At 37.5% G+C, this 24,667-nt stretch overlaps 1 protein-coding gene across 9 annotated transcripts in view; it reads right to left on the reverse strand.

Moving 5' to 3' along the window:
- LOC127510688 (gastrula zinc finger protein XlCGF7.1-like) overlaps positions 1 to 24,667 on the reverse strand; it is a 201,910-nt gene that overhangs the window by 171,943 nt on the left and 5,300 nt on the right. Inside the window, exons 1-4 of one of the 9 annotated variants that reach the window (XR_007929696.1) lie at positions 16,272 to 16,939; positions 15,596 to 15,695; positions 6,590 to 6,692; positions 2,813 to 3,797 (exon numbers count right to left, since the gene is read on the reverse strand). Coding sequence is in view for 8 of the 9 variants with exons in the window: in XM_051890616.1 (XP_051746576.1) it covers positions 10,283 to 11,127; positions 15,596 to 15,659 (909 nt within the window). In the remaining variant the exon portion in view is untranslated. The other 8 variants (XM_051890610.1, XM_051890616.1, XM_051890613.1 and 5 more) reach the window with 8 other exon arrangements.

Below are 24,667 nucleotides of genomic sequence, written 5' to 3' on the forward strand. Positions count from 1 at the left end.
CCATATCCTTCTGAGACTCAGAAAAAAATGTTTTGTGGATTTAGTATTTTTTCCTCATTACATGGTTTAGAGCATAAGGAACAAATAAAAAAAAAACCTTAAAAAAAGATAGCATGAAAATGAAGATCATCGCGTCAGTTCCGTAAGTCCGTTTTTTTCGTAATTTGAATACAGAAGGCGGGCTGGCAGAAGCTAGATATTTTACTTCGTAACTTGTTAAACATTGCTTCGCTTCAGAAGGCCTTTATTAACCCCCCGAAGCCGTGTGGAGTACATGTTTATGATGGATGGAGACTCTTTGTTCAGCTCATAATCATTTGGTAACACTTACTGCCATTATAAAGCTTGGATGCATCAGGATATTTATTAATATTTATTAACTCCAATTGTGTTCATCATTCATTGTGTTATAACAAATATTTATCTGGTAGATGCAAAATGTACCCCTAGCTGTCATTCTGTACTCACTCTACATCAACACAAAACCATCAATGGTTGACTTTTTATTGTTGTATTTATATTTTAATGTGGTTATCGCATCATATCGCAGTTATCGTATCGTGACTTATTTATCAAGGTATGTATCGAATCATGACATGAGTGTCTCGTTACACCCCTACTAAGTACTGTGCATAGAGTATATTGATTAATATTAATATATCACATTTGTAGCATTAACCACTCTCATCACTGGTTTCATGGTTGATATAATTCTGCTATAGCATTATTTATTTTGCTGTGTAAATAGTAGGGTGCAATGTCAAAGATATCTACAAGCTCATACATTCACTGTGTTTTTTAGGGGATGTAAACCTAAGTGTAAATTGTATTTTTGATAAAATACAGATTGCCGAGAGGGAGGTAGTCATGCACCCGATAGAAGTTGTCGGAGTATCCGAACAGCACAGAACCCTAACACTACTGTGCAGCGACTTCGACGAGTTCACCGTTCCAGCAGCCCTGTACCATGGAAGTGTGGATGAACTAGTTGAAAAACTACCCACCAACCTGGAAATTAAGCACATTCATAAACGTGTGCTAGATATCAGCTTTGTAAATTAATAATAATAAAAAAAATGGAATAGTAGTTAAGTTAGTTCATTAATTTTTCATTCAGTTAGTTTACATTTAACAGTAATAGTAGTAGATTATTTACATTTTAGTAATAGTAGTAGTAATAGTGTTTTGTATTTAGTAATGTTTGTTTTCTTTTCGAGATCATTTTTATTGCCTATTTTTTATTGTCTTTCCATATGTTCTAAAAACTATAAAAGATTTTGTACTCAAAAAGTTGTTAGTCTGATATTTTACACATATTTAAAAGTTACCACAATAATTAGCCATGTCCAACTGTGGAGCACATGCTAGCATCAACACCAACATCCTCCTCAGCCTTTCACAAAAAAGGAAAAGCCCTTGTTTACATTGTATATTTTTCATATTCAAGATTCATAAGTATTCTGTGTACTTTTCTCCCACCCTCGAGAAGGCAACAGAGCATTAACACATTGTTTACAAACTATGCTGTGCTTACTTCCGACTTATTTTCACATGGATTTAGACCTACCTATATTGTATTTATATGAAGCGTTCACAGGCAAATTTTCTTTATGCATTCATGCGTAATCAGGCTCATATAAATGTCAGGAAACATGATTTCTGGCTGCATGTCAATATCCATGGATCACTGGATGTTTGGTAAGGTTAGTGATGGGAAGTTTGGGTCATTTTACTGACTCAGATTTGCTGAATCGCATTTGTTAAAATGAACAAATCTTTTTAAGTCATTCTGTTCATTTCAGCAGAATATAATTGAAATGAAACCTGCAGAAACCCTGGATTGGGACTATCCTGCCGAGTTTGCCAACACCCTTATCAACGTAAACTGTTTGTTCTCAATTGATATTGTTCGTTGATGCTTATTGTATTATGTAGAAGAGTATTGTGAGAAAGAGATCGAGTGAGCGCGTTTATTACCTGCATTCAGATTTAGCATTTTCCTTCAGGTCAGTCCTATGTTCATAATAAAAAATATGTTTAAATGTCCGCTGCAATATCTTGTCCTTTTAACAGTTAAGGGGTTTTCCCATGACTGACAGCACTAGTCAAAGCATTTGTCAGTTGCGTCTTGTTCCATGTTCACAATAATTCAGTATTTTCAATGTAAAAGTCTTCGCTACTGACTGACACACTCATATAGACAGTCTTTGCCGCCATCTAATGGCGTAATAATGTAACTTCTGTTGCTTTTCACAGTCAGGGACTATTTTTTCTGGCGGAAAAGGAAGGCTTTTAGTGAAAGTTTACTTCATGAAAGTTGCATTGATACATATTTTTGGCTTTAATATCTGTATTGTTTGGTAACCGTTTTATAAAAGCAATAAGGTACTCGAGGCTAGTGCTGTATCATGAATAAATCACGGCAGGCACTCCGCACTTTTGAACATTTACAACTTTTCTTGTGAATGTATTACACAGAAAGCAAGCACTGCGCTCTCCCTCTCTTTATAATCAGTGCGCAATAAATGCTTCATTTATAAAAATTAAGGAAAACTGAAGAGAAACGCTGAGGGACATGTCTTTTTATGTTGTCTTACATTTGAATAACTAAATTAATGCTAGGCCTGACTATTTAAGTGACTATTTTCTAATTATAAACTAAGTATTACACTATTGATGCTGTTAAATCTACCTCAGGACATTGAAAATACCGACACGCCAACAAGTGGCTTACGTTGAGGACCCACTCCCAATAGTAGCCATATTAAAGTCACGACTGAAAGATCAAATAGTCAACTAATTCAGTGCAATGTTCATTATTCCATTATACACTATTTATTCACTTTATGTATATATATTAATTTACATTGTGGTATTTTACAGCAAGACAGAAGCTTATCTAATATTTTGATTGAGTGAATTAAATCCCCTTCACACCTCTAGAGTGATTTTTGAAATTGTTCTTTTGCCATGCACAGATCATTCCAGTTTCTTGCCAAAATGAGTTTGCATATGACGTTTCAAGTCTCTTTTATATTTAAAACTCGTTCCACACTGAGGGCAGGTAAAAGGTCGCTCTCCTGTGTGAACTCTTATGTGAATCCTTAGGGCTCCTTTTAATGCAAAACTCCTGTCACACTGAGGGCAGATGTAAGGCTTCTCTCCCGTGTGAGTTCTTACGTGAACCTCAAGGTGTGAATTGTGTTTACAGTCCATTCCACAGTGATCGCACATGAAACGCTTCTCTCCGGTGTGAGTTATCACATGATCCTTAAGGTGATCACTGTCTGTGAACTTCATTCCACAATGATGACATTTAAAACTTGAGTGAATCTTCATGTGCTCATTAAGGTTTGCTTTATTTCTCATATTTTTTCCACACTGATCACATGCGAATGGGTTCTCTCTGGTGTGAACTCTTACGTGAGTCTTAAGACCTCCTTTTCGTGAGAAGCTCCTACCACATTCGTTGCAGGTGAAAGTGTTTCCCACAGTGTGAATTTTCATATGAAAGTCAAAGTACCATCTAGAACTGAAACTTTTACCACACGGTTGGCAGGTGAAAGGCTTCTCTCCGTTATGACGTTTCATGTGGATATCAAGGTCTCCTCTATGAATGAAACGTTTTCTACACTGTTTGCAGATTAAACGACGACCTCTTTTTCGTGAGAAAGTCTTTTTTGTCTTAAAGCAACTAAAATGTTTTTTTCCCTTTAAGAAATCCTCATCTTTCTCATTCTGAATTTGCACTTCAATTTCCTTCAGTTCTTGACTCTCCTCTTTCAGCTTCATCAGGTCTAAAACAAAATAAATACAAGTTAACTATTTTAATGACACAAAGCAACAGAGATCAAAACCAACATAAAAGCATTAAAGGATTAGTTCACTTCTGAATGAAAATTTCCTGATAATTTACTCACCCCCATGTCATCCAAGATATCCATGTCCTTCTTTCTTCAGTCAAAAAGAAATGAAGGTTTTTGATGAAAACATTCCAGGATTATTCTCCTTATAGTGGACTTCAATGGTCTCCAAACGGTTGAAGGTCAAAATTACAGTTTTAGTGCAGCTTCAAAGGGCTTTAAATGATACCAGACGAGGAATAAGGGTCTTATCTAGAGAAACGATCGATCATTTTCTAAAAAATGTAAATGTATATGCTTTATAAACACAAATGATCGCCTTGCAAGTGCTTCCACCATTCCGCTTTCTGTATTCTTCAAAAAGCTTACGCTGTATGTCCTACGCCTTCCCTTTTCTACTTACGGAAAAAAACGGAACTGGCGCCGCGTTCGTTCCGTAAGTTGAATAGGGAAGGCGTAGGACATTTAGCGTAAGCTTTTTGAAGAATACAGAAAGCAGAAACACTTGTGAGGCGATCATCTGTGTTTATAAAGCATATACATTTGTATTTTTTTTTAGAAAATGAACGATTGTTTCACTAGATAAGACCCTTATTCCTCATCTGGTATCGTTTAAAGCCCTTTGAAGCTGCACTGAAACTGTAATTTTGACCTTCAACCGTTTGGAGGCCACTGAAGTCCACTATAAGGAGAATAATCCTGGAATGTTTTCCTCAAAAACCTTAATTTCTTTTCAACTGAAGAAAGACATGAACATCTTGGATGACATGGGGGTGAGTAAATTATCAGGAAATTTTTATTTGAAATTGGACTTATCCTTTAAAGCATCCAAAACAAATAGCATCATAACCAGCAACAAGTACACTCGATCCTATACACACAAAGCTACTGAAAGAGGTGTTTAAAAGTTTTATTCCAAATAATTACATGATGTGCAGATTAATTAATTAATTAATATTAATTAAATTAAATTGCAAATTAACCACATATCAACTTTGGCAAAGAAATTTCCATCAACAGATCTTTAAAAGTCATTATTGTGCAAGATGAGAAAAGCATTGAATAGACATTACAAAAACAAAAACTTATTTTAATTAAATTATTACAATTACAAGTCCCTTATGTGGTCTTCATTTGGGGTGTACACATTAGTCTTTTTTTATATAAATACATTTAAAAAAATATATTTTTTAAAATAGGTTTTTATACAAAAACAGCTTTTTATGTAAAATTAACTTTATAAAAGACCCACATTTCTAACTTTCATTCATGGGGATAACATGGATAATTTAACTACACACGCTGCGACACGCGATAAGTATCTTTTCCATGTTAATCAGTTTTTATCCTAACCAGCGCGATAGCGACACGCGACGATTATATTTTAGAAATGGTTTCTATTTCTCCGCGACGTCACAGCTGAAACAACAACACAAAGTATGGCAATGATACTCAGTGTCTATATTTGTATAAATAAATTTAATTTTTTTTTTAAAAAAATAGGTTTTTATACAAACAGCTTTTTATGTAAAATTTACTTCATAAAAGACTAACATTTCTAACTTTAATTCATGTCGATAACACGGTTTAGTGTAAGATTTTTGCACATCTTTTGGAAAATGCAGTTGTAAAAGTAAAAAATGATCACTTTTATCAGTAGATGGCTGTAGAGCTCCACTATTTGCTATTTGACTACTTGGATTCATATCTAAATATTTTGAAATCACAATTATAACAATAAAAGTTGCTTTTTGTCAAAGGTTAGCTTTTTTTTTTTTTGCACTGAAAAATCAGTTTTTCAGTTAGTCCATGTTACACAATAAAAAAAATAACTCTTTAATTTTAATTAATCAGAGTGGCAACCTCTGAACAGCTGGGTTCAAAAACAACAACAACAAAAAAAATATCCCTGTAAAGCCCTCCCATACGTCACAATCATTAGCTTTCATCTGCTCTGAGTTTATTTAAAGGCACAATCTGTAAGTTTGCGCCACTAGAGGTCACATTTTTAATACAATAACAAAGGCAAAGCTATGAAGGAGAGTGGAACGATGGGAGATGTCGTTTTCACCATCCAGAGAAATATGGAATTCATGAATCACGTTTACGGAGAAGGTAATGAATTAGTTATTGTATTACGTGTACATTTGATCACACTATTTTATGTAATCGTAATGAATATGCAGCAAGGAACGTGATGTAATGCTATATTAGCCTGTTACTGATATGAGACTATTTGTCAAATGATTTGGTGGGTTAATACTGCACAGTATTACACGTTTAAAACAATCGTACTAAAAGTACAAACCCACAGTATTTGTAACTAATGGCTGAATATTTTTGTGCAACGCACACTGTATAAGTTTGTCGCGAAGCTCTCTCCATCTCGAAAACGCCACGCCGATATTGATCCTAGGTTTTAGGAGGTGGGAACCGGTGAACGTTTCAAACACTTTAATAATAAAATAAACAAATTGAAAGTAAGTGGCAGCCCCTCACAAACGACTGCCATACATCGTCTGTGAGGATAGCGCGGATATTACATCATTGATAAGCGACGATGAAAAGGGACTTTCCAAAAACAAGCATTTATAGATGAAGCCCCCAAATAAAACTGCTTTAATTAGGACACTCATATGACAATCCTCAAAAATCTCATTTCTGTAGAGATGGACACTTTTAATAAGGATCAAATGACTGAGTTCAGCTTTGAGAATGAAACCAACCTGTTTGTGTCTCAGTATCTTCATGTTTCTCTTCTTCACTCTTCTCTTTAAGGAACGCCATCTTCATGTCATGTGAATCTCAGTTGCTCCAACCCGAGTTTTTCTGTCAAATTTAAGATTAACAAAGAAAAATATATCAAAACTAAAATTTCTATGTATTGATTTGCAGATTACTTCAATAAATTCCACTTTCATTACATTCAGGGTTTACACACATTTTTTGAAATTGACCAACAATCCATTTAAATTTGAGGTCACAATAAAATGAAGTCAGATAAGAGTTTAATTAAAAAATAGCTAGTAATTTTCTTTTTGCAGTTGGTTTGTTAAAGTTGTCATTACACATGTTTGTGTTTGTTGTTCTCGTTGCATTTAAACTGTTTTGACCGTCAGCGTACGGTGAATCGATTGATTCAAACAGTGATTCAAACAGTGAATCATTTTGTGAATCAATTGGTTTTAAGCGGCATATAACGTTACATAAATTCAGTTAAGTTTCAAAAAGCTCCGTTTCTCCATCACTTCTTGCCAGTTACCAAATTCCTATTTACGACAGACTCATTCACCATATAGGGAGAGAAACGAGACGCACCTTTGCTATCAATCATATATGGATGCACTTTACTCATAAACAAAACGATTATTAATGTTAGATAGAACATTACAAAGTTTTAGTCAATAATAATACACTTATTTACACCACTTGTAGAAACTATAAAATATACTGTATAGTTTGCATCGATTTAAGTACTTTAAATGCATAAAAACACAAACCTTTCATGAGCCGAATCACAACCAATGCAAGAGCGTGAAGTAGCCTTATGAAATCGGATCGCCACACCAAAATAAAAGTCCTGTTCGCGCTGGTGTTATAGAAAAATAAAAACAAGTCAAGTCAATTTATTGTAAATAAAATTATCTTAATTTGTGTTTTTAAAGTAATCCATGGCCCAAAAAACGCAACATTCAACCGTTAAAATGTTGCAGTGTGCTATTAATAACTCTGCAGCATTAGTTATGATTATATTTGTGTTGTTGATGTACCCTAGATGAATATGAGTTTTGCCTAGAAACATCTGAGACTCCCTTTATTATCTTTTTGGTGCCTGAGTCCTGCCGTGTCAAACACTTCACTAAATGGCATCACTGTTACAACCCCGAGATGGACTAGGGGTGCTGGGTATAGCCTTTAAATTAATATCGGAAAACAACCAAACAAACAAATAAATATGTATTAGTATTGTGCTGTACAAAGAGACCAGAAACCTGGATGCCTATAGTGCAATCAAAGGCATAATTTATTACATTCAAAGTGAGAAGTGTACAAGTGTAACAGTGAAAATAGTGATGATGGTAATGAATATATAGCCTACAATATATACAGCACGAATTAGGCACAACACAAATGAGGAGAAAAGAAGGGATGTGGGCAGCACCAAATAAAAAAAAACCTACCCTCTAATCTAACTAACAAAAAAAGGGGGGAAAAAAGTCTTCAACGTCAGTAACACCCTAACTAAACTATGCTCCTAACCTAATGTACTAATATGATTTATAATCCTACGTGTTGCAATGTATGTCACGTGACCTGCTTATCTGACTGCTTCTCCCCGTCCTCATAACACACAGCGATGGGGAAAACAATAGAGAGCAGAAAATTAAATATATACGGCAAACAAGCATCACAACGAGGGATTACAAAAGTTCGATTTTTGTAAAATTACAGTGTGGCTGATCTGGAAACAAGCACTGCTGAGATCCATCAATGTAAAGAAACCAGCTGCTGATCAGAGTGCTGCTCATCATAACTGCTATTGTTACGTTGTGCTGCATGTGTGTCTTTAATAAAGTTTCTCTTATACAGTAGCTTACATTTCATATAATGTCCTCCTGTTGTATCAGAGATCTGCCTGTTTTGTGTGCTGTTTCTTCACTGCTACAAATAACTGCAGATTAAAAAGTAACTGAAATATTCAGGCATTTAACTCTGAACTATGAGAACAAACACTGGACTTTACATTTCATTTGTTTTCCTGCTTTCACTTTGTGATTTCCATCCTGAAGCAAAATTGAATCAAAACACAGAAGAGGTTTGATGCTGCTCAAGTGGAAACTTATATAGAATCTAGATAAATATTAGAAAAAGTTGTTGCCTCCCAGTTACAGGGCTATCTAACAGGACATAACCTCTATGAGCTTTTCCAGTCTGGCTTTCATCCATTATGCAGTAGTAAAACAGCCCTGGTTAAGGTTCTTAACGACCTCCTCCTAGCTTCTGATTCTGGCGCTCTTAACTCTCTCCTTCTGTTAGACCTCAGCTCAGCTTTTGACACTGTTAGTCATGAGATACCCCTGTCACGGCCTTCAACACTTTGTTGCCTCCCTGTTGAGGAAGACCAGTCAATTTGTTATATACCAGAAGCACAAATCATCCACCAGTTCTGGTGTTCCTCAAGGTTCTGTCTTGGGCCCTCTTCTTTTCACTATTTTTATGTTGCCAATTGGACAAATTATTAAACGCTATGGGTTTAACTTCCACTGTTATGCTGATGACATTGATTTATTTTAGCACACCTCCCACAAAACGGAGGTAATACTGATTGGCTCAAAATCTGTTGTATATAAATTAGCCGGTCAACTGATAGATTTGGATGGTGACTTGATAATGCCCACTATGACAGTGTGAAATCTTGTTCTTATTGATTCCACTCTTTCATTTAATGATCACAATTTTAAAGTGGTAAAGACTACTTTTTTCCACCTATGTAATATCCTCTCTTAGTCAGCAGGATGCTGAAACCATAACACATGCCTTTGTCACATCTCAACTAGATTACTGTAACTCACTTCTTTATGCCCTTTCTGCTAAAAATATAAAACTATTACAATATGTTCAAAACTCTGGCCCGCTTGATCACACACACAAGAAAGAATGAGGACATTACTCCAATCCTCTATCACCTTCATTGGCTTCTGGTTTCCTTGCGTAAAAACCTCAAGGTACTAATTCTCATTTACAAAGCTCTCCATAACCTTGGATCTCTGACTGACTTCAGCCTTATGCTCTTGTAGTGCGGGATTGTTAGTCTCCCCGAAGTTTAGTCTGGTGATGACTATGGGAGCCAGGTCTTTCAGTGTTGTGGCTCCCAGGTTGTGGAATGATCTTCCTCAAGACATCCGTCAAGACACCCTTCTCTCCTTCAAAAACCTCTTAAAAACAAATTTTTTGTCTGAATATTACTCCTCAGTTCTTAGTCTGTAAATTGTACCTTCTTATGGATATGTTATTTGTTTGAACCCCTCTTTGTTTGTATCTTTAACCTATCTTTGTAAGTGAACTCTGTATATTACTTTCTGCCCTTGGTATATGTATTGTTCTTTGATGTTTGTTTGGTTCTGTTCCTTAACCTATCTTTGTAAAGCAACCTTGGATGTTGGAAAGGTGCTATATAAATAAAAAAATATTATTATTATTATTATTAGAGTCTGTAGTGAATGTCAGTGTTATTTAGAGTGTAAAACCGAACATTTCAAGATGTAGGAAACAAACATTTGATAGAAAGCACTTTCATTTAATCACCACTATAACCAGCAGATGGCGGCAGAGGAGAATTTATTGGCTCATATTAGACATTACCTAGATAACATTTTTCCCCCCCCACACGTTTCGTTTGTGAATAAATATTCCACAGATCATTCCAGTTTCTTGCCAGAATGAGTTTGCATATGACGTTTCAAGTCTCTTTTATATGTAAAACTTGTTCCACACTGAGGGCAGGTAAAAGGCCGCTCTCCTGTGTGAACTCTTATGTGAATCCTTAGGTTTCCTTTAAATGCAAAACTCCTATCACACTGAGGGCAGATGTAAGGCTTCTCCCCCGTGTGAGTTCTTATGTGAACCTGAAGGTTTGCATTGTTTTTACAGTCCATTCCACAGTGATCGCACATGAAACGCTTCTCTCCGGTGTGAGTTATCACATGATCCTTAAGGTGATCGCTGTCTGTGAAACTCCTTCCACAGTGATGACACATAAAACTGTTCTCTCTTGAGTGAATCTTCATGTGCTTATTAAGGGTTGCTTTGAATCTCATATTCTTTCCACACTGATCACATGAGAATGGGTTCTCTCTGGTGTGAACTCTTATGTGAGTCTTAAGACCTCCTTTTCGTGAGAAGCTCTTCCCACACTCATTGCAGATGAAAGTGTTTCCTCCAGTGTGAATTTTCAGGTGAACGTTAAAGTTTCCTCTTTGAGTGAAACTTATTCCACACTGTTGGCAGGTGAAAGGCTTCTCTCCATTATGAAGTTTCATGTGGACATTAAGGTTTCCTCTATGAGTGAAACTTTTACCACACTGTTGGCAGATTAAATGGCGTCTAGTTTTTGCCTTTTGAGCTCTTTTTCGTGAGGAAGTCTTTTTTGTCTTTGAGCAACTAAAATAGTTTTTTCCATTTATGAAATCCTCATCTTTCTCATTCTGAATTTGCACTTCAATTTCCTTCAGTTCTTGACTCTCCTCTTTCAGCTGCATCAGGTCTAAAATAAAATAAATACAAGTTAACACTATTTTAATGACACAAAGCAACCAACAAAAAAGCATTAAAGCATCCCAAACAAATAGCATCATAACCAGTAACAAGTACACTCAATCCTATACATACTAAGCTACTGAATGATGTGTTAAATGTTTTATTCCAAATAATTACATGATGTGCAGATTAATTAAATCAAATTGCAAAATAATCACGTATCAACTTTGGCAAAGAAATTACACCCAAAAGATCATTAAAAGATGAGAAAAGCATTGAATAGACATTACAAAAAGTCATTTTAGAAAAAAGTTTTATTCAACTTATTTAAATTTACTTCACACAAAAAAATCCCAAACATTTTATTTAACATGAGCCTATCCAGGGCTGTCTCAATAACCTTTCAGATTATAGGCAGCTGCTGATATATGAATAGAAAAAAAAAAGTCAGAGTCAAATTACTCATGTAAGGTGAAAGTGAGATTTCTTAGATGAGTCAAGTCCATATTACACAATAGAAAAATTAAAAACGAATGCCAGAGCCTAGTGCTAGCACAAAGTGCTCCCATTCTCCACATTCATTAGTTTAAAGTCGGTTTAACAGTCCTATCGAATACGTTATTAGATAGAACTGTAAAACAAAGAAAGTAAACGATATACGAAAAAGTATTATAGCGTTTGCCATGTGCTTGATGCCCAATGTCACTAGCTGAGCAGAAATACAATGTTTAGCTTGGTCCCTTCAAATTCACATTGGACTTTTTCCTTAGTGTAAAGGTTAAGTACCATCTGGGCTTTAGCATCAGTCAATCTATCACTTTTTTCCATATTCGTGGAGTAAATTATATATATATATATATATATATATAACTGTGTTTACACAGATTTTTAAAAACAGTGTGTTTCGCAAGTGTTCGGCCAGTCAACACACTTATGTCACTGCTGGTAGTTCCTATTGTTCTGGGTTAGACCCTATACTCTGAAGTAGGAGCTAATTTAGTCCCACCAAAAGGCATTCATATGACTAAAATCATTCCCATTTCCTGCCTAGTGAACATGCCAAAAAGCAAGTACTTCCACCTAAAGTTATAGGAACTATAAAAATGTTCCTCTGGTGCGAAAGCCCCTATAGCAGGGGTCGGCAATTAAGTTTGGCATCGAGCCAAAAAAAAATTTCACCACTAGATGGCGGGCCAGAACATAGCCAAAGGATAATTTAAGAAATTAGGTTAATTGATGACAAATGCAACTAGAATTGCCTGTGACAGACTGTTACAGTATCTTTTGTAATCTAGTCTAGTGAGCTGTTACTCTGTGTTAAATCCTGTAGTAGGACAGTCATTAACAAAAAGCCACATTTGTGTGGCGGTGTCCGGGTTTTACACTGGATAAATTAATAAAGCAGAGTAGTGACACATAACCTGGCAAGTATCTTCATTCAGATGCTGGAATGGATAAAAATAACAAAAAATAAAAATAAAAGAGGACTTGAATAAGCCCATTAATGGCATGTTTGAGTCATGCTCATAACGAACTATGATTTATTTCCATATTGTGAATAATAAATAAGTATCATTTTAATTTGCTTGTTACACAATGGAGCCTAACTTGTTGTAATAATTATTCAACGTAGCCTACTTTTACACTCAGAATTATTCCTTGGCATCCTCACGTACTAAACTCCATTTTTTTTTTATTGTTTGTGTGCTGGAGGTACGCTATTACGTCGTGTGCAGAGTGATGTTAATATTTAAGCTAGCTGGTGAGAGAAAATGGCACTATCAAAGAGTCTAAAGAGGAAAGTTGACAGCGAAAATAGGGCATACAAAGAAGAATGGAAAGACAACTTTGTGTTCATCCTACCTAGTTTTGTGAATGCAAAGCCGGTGTGTCTTATCTGCAACGAAGTTGTCACTGTTTGCAAAGAATATAATATTAGGGGCCGTTAACATGTCGCGTCTAAAAATGCTCATTGTCACAGCTGTAAACACAAGAAGTTTCTTCCTACATGAGGGGGTTTGACGTCACAACGGCTCCAGGCTGATCGATAAAGAATACGACACACACGTCTCCCAGAAATCGTACAGAATTCAACCAATACGATGATAACTTTAAAACTCCTGAAGTGTTTCCCCATTTCCTGTGTCTTATGAATCAGATGTTTAGCCAGCAGATGTGGGCAGGTGTGTCCAAACCTGCTCTTGGAGGGAGCCTGTAGAGCTCCAACACACTCCAACAGATCTTCCTGGAAGTTTCTAGTTATCCTGAAGACCTTGATTAGCTAGATTGTGGCCTGGCGGTAGGTGTGTTTAATTGGGGTTAAAGCTAAACTTTGCAGGACAGTGGCCCTTCAGGAGCATGATTGCCCTAGGAGATGTAACAGATAGTGTGCTAACAATGCTGGCTTTAAAAACAACTTTAGATACTTCAGTTCAGTGACTGATTTCCTGCTCTCTTACCCAAACTCCCATTATAATCAATGACACTGTTTAGACTGAACAACGAATCTTATATTTAGATCGGGATTGCAATTTGTGAGAGGCTAGAAATTAAGCTGCAATAGCAAAGCCTAAAAGCCTGTTAAACAGCGTGTAAGTACTGAACTAAGTTCTCTTTGGTGTCTTATTGCACTTAAACTCAAATACACACAAGGTTTACATAAACACAGTTATGTCCCCCTGTAGTCAATAGCCACGTTTACATGTACAATTTTTTGTCATTCCGATTGAAAGATTCAGTGGACTGTTTACATGAGACGTTATCTAATCCGATATGGTGTTTACATGAGCCGGCGCTTTCAATCGGAATGAATAAAACTCATCTTTGATCACCAAAATGACAAAAACATTTTTTTTTTTTCCAGTGAAAAAAAAAAAGACCTTAGACCTTAAAATAGCGTGAATGTAACTCTACACCCTTGCCTCATTTAATATACACAGATAAATGAATATGCAAATTTAGTCCCGCCTCCACACGCTCACGCCAGCTCAGAGATCCACTGGGTCAACTTACTGAGGTAAACGCTGCACAATGGTATCGCTCTTTACAACATCGGACACATAATGGTAATTAATAAGATTAGCCTTTTGCTTGACTATGTTATCAATGTTATCGAAATGTTACACAAATCATGTTCCCGTTCGCCATCTCAGAGTCAGACAGCTGCCTTCTAACAATCAGTATCCTTACAAACGCTTTAACAACTCAGAACGTCAGTGGAGAAAGACATATAATTTATCATAACATCTTAATATACATCATACACCCGCCATATTGCTAAATCTACACAATTTTTCATATCAACAGAAAAATATACCAGGAAATTAAAAACTTGATTTTCACCTAATAAGAAACTGTATTTAATTCATACAGTGAAGTCTATGTAGTGTTTTATTAACACACGTTTATTTATTCAGTTTTTTACTTGAATACTACTGTTAAATACACCTACTGTAGCTGAAAAAAGCATTTTATTTCATATGTATCTTGTATTATATTTGTCCTATTATGTGTCTTTGTTCTTATTTGTAATAAATATAAAAAAAAAAAAATAATAATAAGATTTTCATCTACCCACCACATCTACTTTGGCCTAAATGGTCTGTCATTCCTTTTTTCTTTTATATTTTGTTACCTTGTAAGGTTAAATTTTTAAAATAAAGAAATTATTTTGGCTGTACTGTACAGTGACTTGCAAAATAGTCTTAAAAACCAACATGTAAACGAATCATAATAAGATCATGGATCATGATCTGTTTTTGCCATATCGCCCACCCCATCTCCTTCCTTTGTCGCTGACCCTGAGCCATCAAGCGCAAAAAAAGGCAAGTGTTCCAGTCACGCAATACCTCGCAATGCCAAGAAAAACCCCAGACACTGACATCCTTCACTTCTGAAGGACATTCTGTTATACTGCCCAATTTTTTCACAAATTTAAGGTTATAGTAACTTTTACTTCCTCTGAAGCTATCAGTCATTCTTCGTGCAGTATTCAAAAGTGCGTCCCACTGATTTTCCAGCTTTTATGTGAAAAATAAAACAGCATTCACTGCATTTCTTTCTAAAAACAAGCATTTACTGTATAAATGAAGCCACCCACGTTTTTCAATCGTGTAAAAGTGTTTTTAATCAGTCCGTCTGGAAACAAAGCACCGGTTTGATACACCGAACACTTTTCAGGATGAGAATTTAAAAAAAAAAAAAAAAAATCTAATAGACATCTAATTTAAAGATGATAACTCACAGTTTACTTATTGAGAAATAAATATTTGTGTTAGTTACATAATTGATAGAAATGAATGGCTTTCATTTTCATGTGATCTCAACATGTCTGTCCACATGAGGCAACCCCCTCGGTCAAATAAAAGTGCTTTAATTATGACACTCATATGACATTCTTCAAAAATATCATTCATTTCTGTAAAGCTGGACAGTTTAATAAGGATCAAATGACTGAGTTCAGCTTTGAGACTAACCTGTTTGTGTCTCAGTATCTTGTTTCATATCTTCACTCTTCTCTTTAACGAACGCCATCTTCATGTCATGTGGCTCTCAGTTGCTCCAACCTGAGTTTTTCTGTCATATTTAAGAATTAACAAAGAAAAATATATCAAAACTAAAACTCTGTGTACGCAATTTCTATGTATTGATTCACAAATTACTTTAATAAATTCCACTTTCAGGACATTCAGGGTTTCTACACATTTTTTGAAATTGACCAACATAGCTAGTAACATAGCTGGTAATTTTCTTTTTACATTTGGTTTATTAAAGTTGTCATTACACGTTTGTTGTTCTTGTTGCATTTACACCGTTTTGACCAGAACGTCGAGTGATTCAAACAGTGAATCATTTTGTGAAGCAATTGGTTTTAAGTGGCATTTAACGTTACATAAATTCAGTTAAGTTTCAGAAAGCTCCGTTTCTCCATCACTACTTGCCAGTTACTAAATTACTATTTACGACAGACTCATTCACCATATAGGGAGAGAAATGAGACTCATAAAATTACTCATAAACAAAAATGATTATGAATGTTACAGCATTATAATGTTATATTCATTAATAATACATGTACACCACTTGTAAAAACTATAAAATATACTGTATAGTTTCAATCGATTTAAGTACTTTAAATGCATAAAAACAAACCGTTCTTCAGCCAAATCACAACAAAGGCAAGTGCGCGGCGCAGCCTTATGACTCCAGATCGCCACACCAAAATAAAAGTCATGTAAGCGCATAGAAAAACAAATACAAAATATGTCAGAGTTGAAATCTTAGTAAAATACATTTTAAATGCGTTGTTCAATGACGTGCCAATGAAAGAGTGTGTAGCTCATCAAATGTTTGAGATTCTGTGTGGAGATAAACAGTCACGTTTGAGTGCAGACACAATATTTATCAATAAAAGTTATTTTAATTAGGATTACCGTGGATTACTTTAAAACACAAAACAAAGTAAAACGCAACAGTTAACATGTTACAGTGTGCTGTTAATAATTAGGCAGCATTATGGTTATGTTTGTGTTGTTAATGTAATCACAAAAGAGAACAACAGCAGCAACGACTACAGCAGGACGTCTCTATATGGTAAGTACTGTAACGTTACTCATTTGTTTAGCGGCTTGTGTAAATGACTAATTCACCTTTCATGATAACGTTGTAAATGAACACTTATGGTGGTCAGCTAAATAAATGTATTTAAACACACACAATACATCATCCCATTATCCCTGGATAACTTTTGATTCACTATACATTCGTGTTGTTTACATTATATGCACTTACTGTACGTGCCGATTACCAACAAAACACAGACATTCGATGCAGTTTTACTTACCGTCTGTGGTTCCGACTCATGACAGGGATCTTTAATCGCTGGGACCGCTTCATCTTCCAGTTTCAACCGATCTGCAAATCCAGAGTCGAACTGGGCCTTGTTTACAAAACATTCGTCACCGAAATGCCAGGAACAAACACTAACTCTGTTGCTGCCCCGGAAAAACAAACTGCATTCACGGTTCCCTTAACGCTGGGTTCTTTGGGAAGCTGAACAAGGATATCTTTCCCTCACAACCAAATACACACTTCTTTGGTAACATTGTTGGCAAATGTTGATGGACGTGGTTTTGCTCTCGGTCTGGTTGATGTGTGCGCGCTCTTCCGGGAGAAGTAATTCCGGCCTTCGTGATGTCATAAGGCAGGAACACACCAAGCCGACGGTCGGCCGACTAAGTTTTCTCAGTGTGTTCCGCACTGTCGGCTGAAGTTGGTCCTCGTTGGCTTTTTTCCGTCCGATTCGACATGTTGAATCGGCGTCGGAGCTCGTCGGTCCATCTGATCATTCTGATTGGCTGTTCAGCTACTGCCACCTGCTGGTACGGAAAGGCATTTCATCGTACGCAGGCGCAGAACGTACGTGCTACTTGGCCATCGGTTGTCGAGCGTTGGTTTGGTGTGTCAGGGCAACTTTGGACCCAGACGCTGCCGACGTGAGCCAACCGCGCAGTCTGCTTTCATCGCCACTAGTTCGTCGGCGTCGGCTTAGTGTGTTCCTGCCTATACACGGCCATACTCGAAAAAAACTTTCCGCAACTTATACAAACCCTGAAGGAGTGTATGTGGAACAAAAATTCTCTGCCATACGTCAAACTCGATCATGTTTTGCATGAGAATCGAACTCTTTAACAGTGAAAATTCAGAATGCATGAAATAGCATTGGACATTTTTAATAATTTTCATTTAAGGTCATATAGCACATATAAAGAGAACTGTCATGTGTTAAGTGTTTTATCTTTGTTCCAAGAAGCGTTACAAAATTTGGATTGCCATCAAGAGTCAGATGTGACCATAGCCTGGAAAATGATAAGGTTGTACGTTATATGAAAATAGACGAGGTCTCAATAGAAGAACTATTATTGCTGGATGCAGTGTCCACAATCAACAGATTGAAACATTATTGGAAAATGTTGAATATAGTTGTATCATATTATTATTCTAACTTGTTCTCTTTCATGGATGATCAAGGCATACTTAATTTTCTTTGTGAGCTCCATTTATTCTGTCTTCATTTTATTTACTTACCCCGGATCCAGATGGCAGTTAAAGAGTTCAGGAACATGTGGAACAACTATAGATTATCAACTGAAGGGGGACAAACACCTCTGCAGTTATGGCACACAGGTATTGTCTTAGTACTATTGGACACAACAACGCAGCTGTATCGAGTGTGTGAAACTGATGACCATTGATGTAGCTAGTAGCAGTACTAGAGACCAGAAACAATGTTGTAGTTCCTGACAACAGTTACCAAACTAATGACACCACCTTTGGTGACTATTCAGCAAACATTCAGCCCATTACATGAGGATGGAAATCATGGAATTGACCTGTTTTTAGTGCTTGTACAATTTCTGGAAAAACAACAAGCCAAAACCATCCAGCCCTGGGGTTTTGCCATTTTTCAATGATCCAATAGCATCCAAGATCTCATCCTTAGAAATACTACTAGATGGTGCTTCCCTATCCTCCTTACTTAATCTAGGGAGATTTACACTGTCCAAAAAAAATTTCATTAATATTCACATGCTGAGGAATAAAGCTGAGAATAATACTCTGTCATAAGTTTATTTATTGTTTAAGTCAGATGGTGTGTCTTGCCATTCATATCCTTTAATGAAGAGATTACATTAGCTGTTTGCCTGCCTTTAACCAGTCTTGCCAACAGTCTCCTCAGTTTGTTTCCTGATTCATACATTCTGTAGCCAGCAAAATTCATATCAAGTCTTACTCTTTCCCAAATCCATGTATGTTCTCGATGGCAAAGTCCATGTTACTTTTAAATGCCCCATATGTGCTGTATATTGCAAGCGAAGATGGTTAATGCAGGTATTTGCAACTGAAAACCTTTGTGGAGTTTCAGACTGATGGTGAAATCCAATAGATGGCGGAGGATGAAATCCAATTGTCGGAACGTGATTGGACCCAGTGGCAAATGCTAAAATTGCACCAGGTTTCTGTGAACTCTCCTCCTTTGAAGAAAGGAAAATAAAAATCTATCATGCCATTTAAATATTTTGACTCTATGGTTTAGTGTTATATCTTCTACAGTAACAAGATATAGTAATTGATCAAATGTAGAATAACTTGCCTCTTTTCAAAGTTTTCAATTATCCACTGCTTTGACATCTGGGACACACTGGAGCTCCAAATACCAGTTGTTAAACTGATCACGGTCACATTTTCATGATGTGAAAATGTGGGCTGTTTATGTGGTTGTAGACACTTTGATATAACGCCGATAGAGCTACATTGGTGAAGTATTTGAACTATATTATATCGTGGTTCAAGATGTGCAATAAGGAGTTTAAATCCAATGTCCTCTGTGACTGACAGCGACTGGTTATCAATACTTATGAATTCCATTATCTTTGTGGTTATAGTTTTTGCTTTCTTGCTGTCCAGTGTGTAAGGTTCGTTTTTTTTTTTAGCATGGCTGCAATTGATGGCTGAAAGAGAGTTTTTCGTATTTGCCATTTGGCTTGCGGTGGCGAGTTCTTGAGTGCCAAATCAGGTTCGTCACATTAAATCCTTTGGCCAACGTTCCTCCACCCTGATGCTCCAATCAATAAGCCACAATGTTAACCACTTACAAGAGAGTAAAGGACAGACATCATGCAACTGGGGAGGGGAAGCACACCTGATCAGTTACCATAAGACTTTACCATAAGTCTTATAAGACTTGGTCATTTTTATTGTACATTGACATGCCTTTTTTCCTCACAGTTAATGGATGAGTTATTTGGGTCTTTGGAGATTGAGACTGCACCACCTGGCACAATTTACTCCACTCCTCTGTGTTTTAGAAGAGACATCCTCCCAAAACAGGCTCGCAACTACTTCTCTTCCTCAAGAGCAGCCAGCAGGTGCTGCCATGGATGAACAGCCTGGAACCTCTGCCGTGCAAAGTACAAACCTCACTAGCAGCAGAGACAAATCACAACCCTCATGATTTTTGGAGACGTATAAAGTGCATGCAGAGAGAAGGACTGCTGTGCTTGAGTCCCTGGTGAGGCCAGACCTGAAGAGATGGCGGCAACTAAAGGAGAGGTGCAGACGATCCTTTGAAAAAAAGATGTTGACCAGCTTGGGGACAATTGTAGAGGAGGTAAAGAAAATAGGAAGACAACAAGAGCAAAAAATACAGTACAAAACCCACAAGAACCTCAATAAAATGTCTTTCTATTTTGATTTACACCTTTCCTCAAAATATCCAAAATATTTGTTTTGGACTCTCTGTTTGTTTTTTTCATTTGTCACATGTCCTCCTTTTTTTCAGTTTTTCCCACCACTCTTTAGTTGTCTTAGTTACAGATTGATTTGAGTTTCAGTTCAGGTGTGTCTTACTAATTATTTTGTTAAGTGCCCTTTGTTTGCCTTTTGTATATATACCCTGTGTTCTCCCTCAGTCTCTGTCAGTTCTCGTTTATACTTTGTGGTTTCCACCTATGTTTATCCAGGTATTTGTTATTAAAGTCTACTTTCAAGGATTCTTCTCATCGAGAGTTTATATTACCACATTACGTGACAGTAGTGTACAAATGTCACCGAAATCTAGTCAACCACAGAACAGAGTCCTGCATGCGGGACGGGTGAACTGCTAATATTTGATGTAATGGGTGGAATAATATTTATGTGGTTATTTGCAGTGCGGTCGGGAATCAATAGGCAAAGACTATTTCAACTCTATTCGGTACCCACTGATAGGCAGCTGCTTTCAAACGGTCCCGTGCTTATTGTTGTTCACACTTTGTAGTCAGAAGACCGTCAAAGGTTTCTAATAACAACACTATTTGCAGCGTTGAGCACTGGCGTTTGCGCGCTACAACTGAAGTGATTGACAGCTTCAGTCATTAAGGGAGTGCTCTTTGCTCACTTATCTATTACAATTTGAATAAAGGTTGTTTTTCAATGGCCATGCCCACGGGCATGTATACATAGAGTTTCTGAAGAGATAACCACATTTAAATGCAGAGTGAATCCGCTAAAATATCCCTAATTTTAAACGACAGTAAAGGCTCATACGTGTTCTGAATAGATTTTCAGATTAAGAAATAATGTGTTGATGCCACATGAGTTCAGTTGTGTGCTGAAACCCATGTTCAGTATTGACTTGTCTGCACGTTTAGAACACTATTTACCACCATTTTCATTCATTTTACTCCATACACCCAACTCCTCCTCCTACTGACCCATTTATCTACAAAAATTCTGGTAACACTTTATTTTACAGTGACATTGTTACACTTGTTACATGTAGTTACTGTAGTAATAACTATAAATTTTGCAGAATTACATGCAGTTAACCCTAAACCAAACCCTCATCCTAACCCTATTGTAAGTAAAGGAAAAGTCACCTAGTCTCAAAAAACAACAACATTCCTATAACCAGAATGGTATCAAATTTGCTGTCCGGCTGAAATCTTCTACATGGTCATTTTCTACTATGCAGCCTTCTTCCTCGCCCATTGGGCCTAAGACGATCTATGAACACCATGTTCTTTGGTGTTCATTGAATGCATCACATCAATGGCTTAGACCGGTCATTCTGAGCTCTCTCTCAATGCTGCTTCTCCCCCTATATTCGACACTGTGGAGTAAATACCCTCAACCCGCGGATGCTGTGTTGAACAATCCAAGTCACAACTCAAGCTGGTTTTGATCAATGCGCACTCTCTGGTAAATAAAACATCAATTTTAAAGAACTTTTTCTTACTTCGCATGCTCTGGAGCCTGGACATTTTATGTAGTACTGAAACATGGGTCAAACCTGGCATTCACCGAGCTGGTACCTCAGGATTATGAATTCTTAAATTCTCCTCTGTCTTGGTGGGGGATTAGGGACAGTATTTAAAAAAATTCTTATCATTGCACGGATGCTCACCAAAGTTTTGAAGTGCAATTGTTTCAATTTGTTTTGCTTAATCCTATGAAGTTTGCTATGGTCCTCCCCAGCCAAATAAGGAATTTCTAAATTTCTAGGGGAAATTGTCACTATTTATGACAATTTTAATCTTGGGGGATTTTAACATTAATGTATGCTATGATTATAAGCCACTCTCAAAAGAGTTTCTTAGTCTTATTGATTTATTTGACTTTGTTCAGTGGGTGTCTGGCCGAACTCATATTCAGGGCCATACTCTAGATCTGATTTAATCACATGGTTTACCTGTACTGGACATTAAAATCAACTACAAAGGTTTATCAGATCATCTGCCCATATTGTTTTCCGTGCCTCTGTAACCCCCTTCTGGTTCTTTCTTTCGACCCTTCTGGAAAGGACCACACAGAGATGTAGGCTGAGCTCACTCATCCGTGTTTACAGGTAATATATGAAATGACACCAAACAAAATATAGATACTGCATAATACTGCTCATCCGGTCACGTAACATTCTCCTCAACAGCTTGCATGAGACTTGGTTCACCAGTTCAACAAACAACAAATCAGTTTTTCCATAATTAAGAGCTCAGTTTCTTTTTCTGTTTCACAGAAAAACATAACATCGTACAAACATTAGTACATCATACCTGGGAATACATGAAATGACACCAAACAGACATGAAATACAGCTCATCCGGTCACGTAACTGTCAAAAATACATATGCACCCATGGCGACTCCACCCAGGCCCTAGGCTTCCGCATTAACACGGCAGCCCTCCTACTCGTCAAGACTTATCACCCATTGCTTCGTTTTGCCATCGACGGCCAGGTATGGGCCTAACGCTCCAGTGCCATCCATTTTCAGGGCTAGTTGATTCGACAGGTGAGTTGTTACACACTCCTTCGCGGATTGCGACTTCCGTGGCCACCGTCCTGCTGTCTATATCAACCAACACCTTTTCTGGGGTCTGATGAGTGTCAGCATCAGGCACCTTAACCTGGGGTTCGGTTCATCCCGCAGCTCCAGTTCTGCTTACCAAAAGTGGCCTACTGGGTGTCTTGCATTCCACACCCGGCTCCAAGCCAGCGAGCCGAGCTTCTTACCCATTTAAAGTTTGAGAATAGGTTGAGATCGTTTCGGCCCCAAGGCCTCTAGTCATTCGCTTTACTGGATAAAACTGCTCAGCGAGCACCAGCTCTCCTGAGGGAAACTTCGGAGGGAACCAGCTACTAGATGGTTCAATTAGTCTTTCGCTCCTATACCCAGGTCGGACGACCGGTTTGCATGTCAGGACTGCTGGGGCCTCCACCAGAGTTTCCTCTGGCTTCGTCCTGCCCAGGCATAGTTCACCATCTTTCTGGTACCATCAGAAAGATGGTACCAGATGCTCATGCCCTACCTCCCCGGCAGTACGGGAGAGATGGACCAGTGGTGCGCCCCGCTTCGGGGAACGGGGAGTCCACCTGGACCGGCGGGCGCCAGCCTTCACCTTCATTGCACCGTGGGGGCTCGGAGACACCCTTTGTCTCGCGTACGCAATAGACTCCTTGGTCTGTGTTTCAAGATGGGTTGGGTGGGTGGCCGACCTCACCGCGGACCTCGAGGGCCTGCTGTAGGAGGGCCGTTCCCCGCCATGGCAGCGCGTTCGGAGATGGACTGAGGACAGTCCGCCCCAGTCGACGCACACAAGGGGCCCCGGCCGCCCCCATGGGGACATCACAAGGGGAGTTTGACTGGGGTGGTACACCTGTCAAACGGTAACGCAGGTGTCCTAAGGCGAGCTCAGGGAGGATAGAAAACTGCCACGGAGCAGAAGGGCAAAAGCTCGCTTGATCTTGATTTTCAGTATAAGTATAGACCGTGAAAGCGGGGCCTTACAGTCCTTCTGGCTTTAATACAACTTGATAATTTTTTTCAAAATTTGATTTTAATGTTTGTATCTCCCACGATACATTGCCCATTTGGGGGTATAAATTCACCGAAAACAGAATTCTTGGCAGTGCCTTTTACATTTTAAACTATTTTAAAACATTTTATTCTCTGATATTCTAATATTTTATTTTCATTCTTTGTAACACATTCTGATGAACAATCAGTGATAAACAATATTTATGAATACATTTATAATGCAAACTATAATACAAAACTATAAGTTAATTCAACAGTTAAATTTCATACTAGAGAACATGTATTTTTCTGTCATAGCTTTCTGTAAATATTCTTTCAAAGTCATTTCTAAATGTTCTTGGAAACATCACCAAAGGCCAAATCTTACTGGCAATGAAAAGCAAGAAAACAGTTCGTAGCATTTTGCCCAGAAACAATGCAAAGCCTCACTTTGCACTTGTCACACATGACAAACGTTTGTCCTTCTAAGCACATCCTGCACCTCCCCCTCTCAGACAAAACGGGAAAGTGTATACACTGTGTGTATATATACCTAAAGTTTATCCCTCTTTCGTTTGGTTGTGCCTCTGACTCTGTCTCATCCTCATCACACGAGCTACCACTGTCCTCTCTGCTGCTGCTGTCACCAGTATCATTACTGTGGACACCTAATGCAAATTCTTCTTCATCTGGCTCACTTGATTCCTTGTCTGA

Source organism: Ctenopharyngodon idella, chromosome 4 (genome assembly GCF_019924925.1).
Source record: "Ctenopharyngodon idella isolate HZGC_01 chromosome 4, HZGC01, whole genome shotgun sequence".
NCBI lineage: Eukaryota > Metazoa > Chordata > Actinopteri > Cypriniformes > Xenocyprididae > Ctenopharyngodon > Ctenopharyngodon idella.